Genomic DNA, 10552 nt, shown 5'->3' with positions numbered 1-10552 from the left:
AGAAATTCCTGCAGTTAATGGGTAACCCCCGCACATCCCACGTCAGCCGTGGCCCCGGCGGGATGGGGCACGTGCCCCCGGGGTACCGCGGCCCGGGCACTCCCACCTCGCTTGCCCGGGGTCTGGGAGAGCCACAGTGATGAGCAAAGCCAGGGCACTGCTGGAGCCCAGTGCCCAAGAGGTGATGCTGGAGGAGCCTCAGCTCTCCATCTTTTGGTGCCTTTGGTTTATCCACTGCACGAGAGGAGGAGGAGGAGGAGAAGGGCTTGCTGCTGGTGCTGCTGGGGCATCCGTCGCAAATCAGAGGTGAGGCCATGCACCTTCAGTGCCATCGCAGCATCAGCCATGAGGGACCCAGCTCTGCCCAGGGCACAATGTCCTCATTCCCAGGGCAGTGGAGATGGGTGATCCCCATGTCCTGCCACTGGTGGTGTTGGTGGCACGCAGCTCGGCTCTGCCTGTGCCAGTGGCTCAGTGTGGGGCAGCCAGCAGTGCTGAGAGGGCTGTGTGGGGCAGAGCCTGCATCTCCCTGGCACCACATCTCCCCGGCATGTGCAATGGGTGAGCAGGAGAGGAGCAAGGCCAGCGCTGCTGTCACCACCTCCTCAGTCCTGTTTATCATTACCTGCTGCTTACACACCTCCAGCCAAGTTTCCATCCACTCACAGGACACCCAGCCAGCTTATGTCCACAGCTGTCCAGGGGAGAGACAGTGGCCAAAGGCTCCTCCAGCCCTGTGCTGCATGTGGGAGTGGGCACAAAGAGGTGTTCAGCTGCCACATCCCCATTTCCCCAGGATTAAGCACTGCCAGAACCCCTCACCACAATGAGCTAGGTGTAAATGTATGGGCGGAACAAGGGAAAATCCCTTGAGTACTCCAGGCCACTCAGGGACAGCCTGGGGACACCTGTGCCACTGCTGGAGCATCACTGAGCCACCACTGAGTCACAGACTGATGGAGCTGAATGCTCAGGAGGTGCCACAGCAGGGGCATGTCCTGCCTCCGCAGGGGACCCTTCTGTCTGGGGGTGCAGCCAGTGTGCAGGAGGTTGGTGTCCGTACTTGCCCCGTGCCCAGGGGCTCTTGGCCAGCTGCCCCCACAATCATTAACCCAGTGAGGCCCTGGCAGCTCTGGCTGTCACTCATTGACAGGGTCGGGGCTGAAGTCCTCGGCCTGCAGCTTCTCCTACTCCGTCAGCAGTGCTGGGAAAACAAGCTCCTGGCACTGCCCCTTGCTGCCAGTCAGGGTGGCACTGCAGCCAAGGGCTGGCCCCGGCTCTGCCATGGGCCTAGGAAGGCTCTGTGAGGGAGAGGGGGGTTGAGGGGACATTGCTGCTGGGAAAAGCACCATCCAGCCTTGATGACAGAGGAATGAAAGAAAGGTACATCCAGGCAATGCTCTTTATTTCCCCTGGTTCCACACCACAGACAGAACTGAGCAGCATCACAGAGACACAGGGGGGCTCTGACTAAGGCCACAGGGCTGCAGCTGGCTGTGGCAGCATAGGGCTGGGTGGCCGTGGCCCTACCTCTGGGCAAGCCTGGGGGGCCCTGGGTCACCCCTCTGCCTCTGGCCAGGCAGTGGTGATGGAGTGGTTACCCAAGGCACAGTCAAGAAGGACTCTGGCACGTATAGTCTGTGGAGGGATCTCCTGGCTGCTGCTGGGGGAATGTCTCCATTGGAGATTCTGTCTGGGATCTCTGGGGCCACTGGGCTGTTGGGCATGGGGACCAGCAGCACACAGCCAGGACTGGCAGATCGAGGCTCAAGGCTACAGCCCAGCACAGCCACTGGCAGGAACGACAGGCTGGGCTGGGGACCTGACCACCAGAGGCTGAGGTGCTCAGCACCCAGGGGTGCTGCATTCTCCTGGCATCAAGCAGAGCTGTCCTGGAAGGCTGAGCACCCACAGCCCCATGGGGATGGGGCAGGGGGGATATGGGGATTTACTCCTGCGTGTCCCTCAGCAGCCACCCACGCAGGATCTCCAGCGGGGAGGAGGAAGGCTTTTTTGGCACCGTCTGCTGGCTCTGCCTCTGTCTGCCCAGGGCAGGAGCCACTGCTTCAAGTAGTGCTACTGTGGCAGGATCAGGCCACACTCACACAATGCAAACATAACAACCTGCCCAGGGCACAGCCCGGCTGGGCCATGCTCACCCTCCCCAGGAAGGGTGGACTTGCAAATCAACAACGGGGCAGCCCTGTTTCCACGGGGCCAGGGATTGGATCTGGCTCTGAGCTCCAGGCACATGCTCTCCTGACCCTGCCTGCCCACAGCACTGGAGTTCAGGACTGGAGCCTGCCTTTCCTCCCCACCCACCCTGTCTATCCTGCACACCCTTCAGTTGGAAGGGAGCTTTCCCCACCCCAAACAGTGGGGCTGTGTCATCCTGACACAGGCAGGATGTGCTGGGCAGGCAGCTCTGCTGCAGGCAGAGGCACTGGGCAGGACAGTGCCAGGCATGCACGGGATGTTGCAAAGTGCTTTGCAACGAGGGTTCAAACTATCTACAGGACTCCCTTGATGTGCACCGGGATGTGGCCCCACAGAGGGGCATGGCAGCTGCTCAGCCACTCACAGCGACACGACACGACGGTTTGGGACAGGACATGGATGAATCTGCAGTCCAGGCAGTGTCAGCGGTGCAGGGCAGGGGCTGTCGGGCCCCTGTGGAACCCCGGCATGGCCTGGGGGTGCCACGCGCCGGGTGTGGATGTGCAGCAGGACTCATCAGAGCTTGTGGTCGAACGAAGGCTGAGTCAGTGCAGGCTCTTCCTGAGGGCAGCTGCTTCCCTCGGAGCCAGCCTGAGGGGCACTGGGCTGCTCCGACCTCTCACAGGCACGGTCGTCCCGCACGGGGAGCTGGAGGAAGTCAGGCAGGACCAGGTCCTCCTTAGAGAGCAGCCCACGCTGGTCGTTGGCCCGGCAGCTCTGGGCACGGTTCAGAAGCTCCACCAGCCCTGGGGAAATGCAGATCATGCACCTGAGCCAGGCACTGGGGCTTTGTCCCAGCACCTCGGCTGCCCTCTCCACCTGATATGGCCCTGAATGTGTCCCAGGCACAGCATCTGCACCTTCTGCCTGCTGCATGCCAGACCCCAGGACCCCACATTCCCAGCTCCATGGGACCCTGCACCCATCCCCAGCACAGCAGGGGCTCTGTATCCCTCAGCCTGTGTTTTGCCCCAAACCCTCAGGATTCAGACACGCCAGGTCTCACCTTCCAGGTCATAGGTGCGGCGGTTGAGGTTCATGGCAGCTGAAGACTGTGGCCTGGAGGAGGAGGAGGGCACCTCCCACCGTGTGTCGGGCTCTGCTTCTGTTGGGCTTCCCTCCTGCAATGAGCAGCCATGGGGCAAGGAGGCAGCGCTCCCCTGGGCTGTGTCCCCATCACCCTCCCACTGCCTGGCTCCTGCCTTGGCACCCATGGCAAGTGCTGGGGCCACAGCAGGGCCCAGCTTCCCTGTGGACCATGAGAGCAGCTGTGAGGGCATCTCTGACCAGGGCTGGTGGGATTTTATGCTCACCTCACTCCGGAGCAGAGAGGGGGCAGCTGCAGCCTCAGCGCTCCCCATCACTCGCACATCTGCAAAAGAAGTGATGCTCAGTGCCCCATTCCAGCATCCTGGTCCTGGCCCAGCCAGTGACAGGATGGACCCTGTTCCTGGGAGCAGGAGCCATGGCCGGCAGACAACAGCCTGACCCTGTGAGTGCTCTTCAGGGTGATGTCCTTGAGGGGAGGGAGGGCATTTTACCTGCTGGTGTTTCCAAGACAAGTTTCTGAGCAGACACTGTGCTGACCAGCTTCTCCAAGTCCAGGGTGGCTGGCTCACCTTGCTGCAACAGGAACAGCAGCCAGTGTCACACTCACTGTGGCACAGGAAAGGCAGCCAGGCTGAGGACCTGCTTGGCCAGCACAAGCAACACCCACTGCTCCCTCCCAGCACACAGCGGGGTGTCACAGCCCATCCCAAACCCAGTGATTCCAGGAGCCTGCAGGCTGTCCCCAGCTCACCACTGCTCCCCAAACACAGAGCTCCCCACAAAGCACGGGGGCTGTCTGTGCCTGCCGAGGCTGGAGCCTCACCCTCCGCAGCAGCGCCTGCTCCACGCTCACGCCGTACTTCCCCAGCACCGGCTGCAGCGCTTCCCGGATGCGCTTGGTTGACTTGGCTGTGATGCGGATGGTCTTGTTGAGGGAGGAGATTTCCAGGCTGCAGAGAGGGGGGAAGAGGTTGTTACAAGCAGGAGCAGAGCCAGGGCACTCAGGACTGCCTGGGAGACTTGGTCTGAGGCACATCAGCCCCAAAGCTCCCACTCACTCAAAGCTTATCCTGTTCTCCAGCTTCACCTCCTGGTCTGCCAACACAGAGCACTCCTGGTCCAGCACCAACGCTTTCTGCAAGAGACAAACCATCAGGAGAGAGCCAGCAGAGTGGCATGTGGGATGGTTTGGCTGGCAGAACCCCTGCTCCCCTCTGCCTGCCCTACCTGCTCATTCCCCACCAGGAAAACCTTGATGTCGGGGAGGCTGAAGCCGCGTTTCTCACATATCCCTGCCAGCATGTCCCGGATGGAGTGGCCGGGCCGGACAGAGGCCAGCGAGGCCGTGCCATCGGGCAGGTACACACAGCAGTACTTCATGGGCTTGGCTGGCAGCTCTGCCTCGCTGCCCCCCAGGCTCTTCTGTTGGCCCTAAGGGAGGGATGTGGTGGGATGAGCCCAGCCAGTGGCAGCGTGGTGCCGTGGGATTGGTGTGGTGCCAACTCACCTCCGTCCAGGTGCTGGTGGCCGTGCTGGCTGAGGACAAGAAGCCCAGGTCCAGGCTGGCTGAGGAGTTGAGTGAGCCCTGGGACTCCCTCCACGGCATGGCACTTCTGCTGCCTTCTCCCCCCTCTAGGACAGACAGAGGGATGGTGGTGGGGACGTGAACACCCCTCAGGGTGGTGTGGCCCCTCTGTCCTCCTGAGCAGAGCACCCACCTGCCCAGGACGGCTCCCGCCGCTCTCCCTTCCTGAAGGACCGGTGAGGGCTGCGGTTGGCACCACTGCCCGCTGTCTCCACGCCCAGTGGCAGGGACTTGCCCAGCTTCAGCTTCGACTTCTGGGGTGAATTGAGTACCATCTCAACATGGCAACACCTGAGGTTTCCCCTTGCCTTTCCCTGGTCCCCTGACTGCTTGTCTGTCCTCAGCCTGGGGTTGAGCAGCAGGGAAGGGACCCAGCACCATGGGGACATGTCCCCATTCCCCTTTTCCCCTCACTCACCTTGCTGAGGTCAGGAGGGGGGCTGCTGCTGCGGGAGTGGGGCCGCAGGTCAGGCAGGGGCTGTCCCTGGCTCTCTGCCTGCAGGCAGGCCTGGTAGAGCGGGGATTTCACAAAACGTGTGTAGCTGTCAAACTTCATCAGGTTGAAGATCTGGAAAGGGAGGATGTGTGTGTTTAAGACCCCTGCACACCTACAGCCCCATGGCGACAGCAGTGATGCTGGGTGACGTGGGGTGGCTCCCCAGGCCCCCATCCCGTGGGTGGAGCTCAGGTGCTGCCCATACCTGGAGCTGCTGGATGCGAAACATGTCTGGGGAGGGGGTGGCCAGCATGTCCTCCCCAATCCAGGCCTGCTTGTCAATGTTCACAGGACTGACCGAGTGGCTGGAGAGGAACTCATCGTAGATCCGCCGTGCCTCCTGGGCCAGCTGAGGGGACAGGAGGCCAGGCTGAGACCAGCAAGCCCCTCCTCTATACCACACCAGGGGAGCCCCCTGCTCACCCCACAGAGACACCTGAGCCCCGAAGAACCAATCTGCCCCAGGACCAGCTCAGTGCCTGGACTTCAGGACCAAGCTCTGGGCACAACACACCAGTGTCTCCACAGAGGTACAACCTAAGTGAGGAACCATCCCTTGCAGACACCTGGCTCTGTCCCCGTGATCTCCCTTGGTCTTTCTTGTTTGTCCTCCCAGAAACACTCTCCAATCCCGGGCTGGGGAACCATATCCTGCTCTGTGGCTTATCAGATCACATCCATCTCCTTATTCCTTCTGCAAGAGCCCCCAGCCTGCTCAGCCCCCCCAGAAAAGGGGTCTGCCAGGACCCCTGGACATGCAGGCTGGACAGCTCTGCCCACATCCCTCCCAGCTGCTGTGTGACCAGAGCTGCACAGAGCTGGTACCTGCTGTGTGTCACTGGCTGGGATCTGCTGGAAGCGCTCACATGCCTGCCAAAAGTAGACGTTTTCAGCACTGAACTCCTTCTTGAGGAACTCCTGCAGGGCAGAGAGGTCTGCTGGTCTGGTGGCACTGTGGCTGTGGGACAGTGGGTGTCCAACAGTGGACAGGAGCAGGGACTGAGCTCTGGGCTGTGACACTCACAGTGAAGTAGGTGACAGCCACACGGTCCTGCAGCAGCGTCTCGAAGGATTCGGCCCAGCTGACCACAGAGCCCTGTGTGGATCCACACGTGGCCGGTGGGCCTGGCAGGCTGTTCACACTGTGGTTGCTGCCACGGGCCCGGGAGGCATTTAACTCTGAGAGAGAAAAAGGGTCAATTCTGGTTGTCTCCCTGTCCCCAGCACCAGCAGCCCTCCATCTGCCCCATCTAGATCGGACCTGGTGAGTGCTGGGTAGGGAACATGAGGAGCATCACGGTGGCATCCTTGGAAGACTGAGCACCAGGATGCCACAGCTGGCAGTTCCTGGCATGACAGCTCTGCTGGCAGTTGTGCCCACCCTGGGTGTCATTGTGACTCCACATTGTTCACTCTGATGTGACTCATCTCTTGGGGTAAGACAGCCGTGGAGAAGGCACCCACAGCTTCTTCCCAGCCAGCAGGGAAAGTGGTGTGGAAGGGGACACGGTGGGCACACAGAGTGGAGGGGAGCTTGGAAAATGGGCAGAGGTGCCTGAACCCACTTTCTCTGTTCCTCTGGCCATGACGAGGGACAAACCCAGCATGTGTGGAGGGCACAGAAAGTGTCATTTCTAGCTCCCAACCCGGAGGAAACTCCACTTCGGGGAAAACCCAGGGTGACCATGTATTCAGAAAGATGGAAGTTCCCAGGGGCACCCCCAGCTTTGGAACTGGTTTGACTGGTGGGTCATTTGCGAGATAAGCTAAAGGTATGGAAACTGCTCTCCTGGCAAAGATGGCAGGAATAGAGGAGGTGTGTCAGGTTTCTCCTTTGCCAGGCATCCTCCTGGTGGTCTAAATCACGAGTAACTGGGGCCAAGACAGTTAAATAAACCATCTGAGATACCCAGTGCACAGCCAGACTGACAGACAGACAGACTCCCTGAGAGAATCTGGGGCTGGCTGGTACCCATGTTCTCCTTGCCCCAGGAAGCCACTCAGCCCCCAGCACCCCACAGTGCCAGCTGAGCAGCCAAAAGGAGGGACAGGCACCAGGGGCCATGTGGAAGGGATGGGGGGACATGGCCAGTCCTGGGCCGAGGGCTCAACCCTGCAGTGCAGGGGCTCTGCCACCTGCCCATGGCACAGCCCGTGCTGACACAGGACCTCACTGTCTGCTGGCTCCCTGCCCCTGGCACCAGGCTGCCTGTGGGCTTCCCCCTCCCCTGAGGATGATGCTGGCCTCCCATCCCAGGGCAAAGAGCAGCCTTACCTCCATCCGACACGGCCGGGCCCTGGGGGAGTGGAAAGAAGAGAGGTGAGAGGGGCTACATGGCATCTGCTGGCCTGGTGGAGTGGCAGCAGCACCAGGGCAAGCCCAGTCTGAGCCCAGAGCAAGAGACACTGTCAGCAAACACTGCTCTGGTGTTACCTGCCCCGTGGCAGAGGCAGGACACAGGACTTCCAACCCATGGCAGTGAGTAGAGAGTTACAAAGAGGGTACAGCCTTTCTCCTACCTCTCCATGGACTAGGGCCAGGCCAGAAATTGGGAAAGGGCAGATGCTATCAGATGTAACCCTGCCACCCCAAGCAAGAAGGGAGGAGAGAAGCAACCTCCACGGCACAGGAAGAGGAGGGGAGGAGGGGAGGGAAGGAAGGAGAACCACAGCCCCAGGCAGGCAAACTGCCTGTTCCCTCCTTCCTTGGAGCCTGGAGCTACCGAAGGGCAGATGCCCAAAAGCAGGGAGCAGGTGCTGCCAGCCCAGGGCACAACAGGACCGGGTGTCCTGCAGCACCCACTGGGCCACCCCAAATATCAGCCCTGGGTTGTACCCTTGGAGTACCCAAGGACCTGGAGCAAGCAGGGAGATGGGCAGAGCCTCCGTAGCTGAAGCCCAGCCATGCACTCACTGCACGGTGCTGTCTGCCATCACTGAAAGGCTGCCCACATTGGGGTGATGCCCTTGAGTCACCGGCCCGTCCCCCCAGCCTGCCAGCCCCACACACCCCCCGGCTGTCTCCATGCCAGACCCACTGCCTTTCCCTGCTACCCCACCCCACTTTCCTCTGCCATGTTTCTTAGCCCAGTCCCACGTCGCTCGGTCTCGCCAGCTCCTCGCTCCTCCCCATCCATCCCTGCTGCCCACACTCACAGCCCTGCCAAGCCCCACAGACACCGGCACTGCTGACTCCTGTCACCCCATCCCCATCCCTCACCGCTTGTCCATTACCCAGTGCCACACATCCCCACTCACAGCGCTGTCCAAGCCTCACAAACCCCTGCTGCTCACTACCCCAGCCCCATACGCGCCTGCCTGCCTGTTACCCAGCCCCAAACACCCTTAAAACCCTCTACAACTCCGCCTGCTTTGGACTCCCATCCTGCCCTTCCTGCCCCACACCCTCCCGCCTGTTTCCTGACTCCATACATCCTCCGTGGGTGTCCACTGCACAACCCTGCCCGCCCGCTCCGCGATCCCGCACATCGCCCGCCCGCTCCCGAGCTCCGCGCCGCCGGCCGGGACAGCCCCGGGGATGGGGACCGGCCCCGGGGGATGGGGACCGGCCCCGGGGGATGGGGACCGGCGGCCCGGGCACTCACCATGCGACCGTTGTGGACCACCAGCAGTTTGCCCTTGCCCTGCATCCCTGGCTCGGCCCGGCCCGGTTCGCTACGGGCGCGGCCCGCGGCCCCGCAGCATCCCCGGCCGGCGGCGCGGCTCTCCCGGCCCGGCCCGGCCCGGCGCTCCCGGCACTACCACACTACCGCTTTCGGCTCCCACAGGAAGTGTCGCCATGGGAACCGAGACCGCAGCGGGGGGAGCGGGGCCGTCCGCCCGCCCCTCGCCGCCGGCACCGCCCCGGTGGGCACCGGCTCCAGCTCCGAGCCAGGAGCCGCCGCGGCGCCGCTGCATCTCCGTCCCTATCCCCGTGCCTGTCTCCATCACCATCCACATCCGTTATCCCATTCCCATCTGCATCCCTCTTTCCCATCACATTCATTCCCTATTCCCATCTCCATCTGCATCCACATCCGCGATCCCATCCCCATCTGCATCCCTGTCTCCATCCACATCTACGTCCGTGACCATATCCCCATCTGCACCCCTGTTCCCAAAACCATCCCTGTTGCCAAACCCATCCCAGGCTTCATTCCCAGCACGGCTGTGCTGCCCTGGGGTCACCACCCTGTTGTCCCCACTCCCTGCAGCCTGGGCAGCCTGAGGGGGCTTCTCCCGACCATTGCATCACCCCAGGGAAGGGGGGTCCAGGGGCAGAGGGACATCAGCTGCCACCAGCCTGGTGCCACTTGCCCTGGTCACAAAGGGTCTGGGGCTAGCCCCAGGGAGGGCTGCCTGTGCTGTGTGTGCTGGCAGAACCTGGCAGAAAGGAGCAGTGGACGTGCAGCTTGGAGTCACCAAACTGATGCCTAAGCAGTTTTGCCCATCTCCTAAGGTTGGGGTTCCATGCTGATCAGCAACCACAAACCAGTGGAGGATATTTTAGGTTATTTGTTAGGAAATCTCAGTAACTAGCAGCGCAGGATAAACCACAGAGCACCATGGCAACCCGCTCAAGGAAATGCTAATAATGGGGACATAAGGTGGGTGATTAACCTATCAAAAGCAGAACCCTAACATTAAGTTGGGTGCAGATCTATGCAGAAAAAAATGACGCTTTCCCACCATGATCAGGCAAAAAAGCAGAGCAGCACAAGCAGCCACAACCCTGGCAGGGTCTCTGGGTGGGGGGAACAGAGGGTGGAACCTCTGGCTGCCCCTTTGCCCCCTGTCACTGCATGGAGCAGCAGTGGGATGAGGGGTTATCATGCTGCTCCCCTTTGCTTTGTGGGAGTGTGGCTGTGTTGTTTGGCTTGGCTTTGCCACCAGAGTTATAAATAAAAATGTCTCTCCAAGAGTGCGTGACTCACGGTCCTCACCGCAAGGATAACCTCTCTGCTGGGAAACCTGATCTGAGGACAGAACTGCAGCATGCAGGAATCAAAGACATTGCTTAATTAATGCACTTAGTCCAAACGGAGAACAGATGAGCCCCTCACCCCACCTGGGTTGTGGGTGGGATGCTGGGGAATGCATCTGAGCCCCTCTGGACCCCTGTCCTGTGTCATCCCCAAGCTCCAGCTGCTGACAACCCAGCCCTCAACCTGCTCCAGGGCCTGGTGGTTTCCCTGGGGCAGCGC

General features: G+C 61.2%; 1 protein-coding gene across 4 annotated transcripts; it reads right to left on the bottom strand.

Annotated features, from left to right (window-relative positions):
* Positions 1 to 1389: 1389 nt before the first annotated feature.
* Positions 1390 to 9121, bottom strand: RGS14 (regulator of G protein signaling 14). 4 transcript variants are annotated; one of them, XM_058849192.1, is made up of 15 exons: positions 8954 to 9121; positions 7624 to 7645; positions 6373 to 6527; positions 6174 to 6266; positions 5554 to 5697; positions 5271 to 5420; positions 4986 to 5106; positions 4775 to 4899; positions 4495 to 4698; positions 4326 to 4402; positions 4019 to 4217; positions 3759 to 3840; positions 3531 to 3589; positions 3224 to 3338; positions 1390 to 2963 (listed from the first exon to the last, which is right to left on the bottom strand). In XM_058849192.1, exons 1-15 carry the CDS (start codon positions 8996 to 8998, stop codon positions 2734 to 2736), a joined length of 1821 nt encoding a protein of 606 aa, XP_058705175.1. In that variant the 5' UTR covers positions 8999 to 9121; the 3' UTR covers positions 1390 to 2733. The 4 variants fall into 4 exon arrangements, with proteins under 4 accessions (XP_058705175.1, XP_058705176.1, XP_058705177.1 ...); XM_058849193.1 differs by having other exon boundaries at positions 4091 to 4217; XM_058849195.1 differs by having other exon boundaries at positions 2869 to 2986.
* Between the last annotated feature and the right edge of the window lie 1431 nt (positions 9122 to 10552).

This window comes from Poecile atricapillus, chromosome 13, assembly GCF_030490865.1.
Source record: "Poecile atricapillus isolate bPoeAtr1 chromosome 13, bPoeAtr1.hap1, whole genome shotgun sequence".
Taxonomy (NCBI): Eukaryota; Metazoa; Chordata; class Aves; order Passeriformes; family Paridae; genus Poecile; species Poecile atricapillus.
The sequence above is the reverse complement of the archived record's forward strand: the minus strand, read 5'-3'. Positions and strand labels throughout refer to the sequence as shown.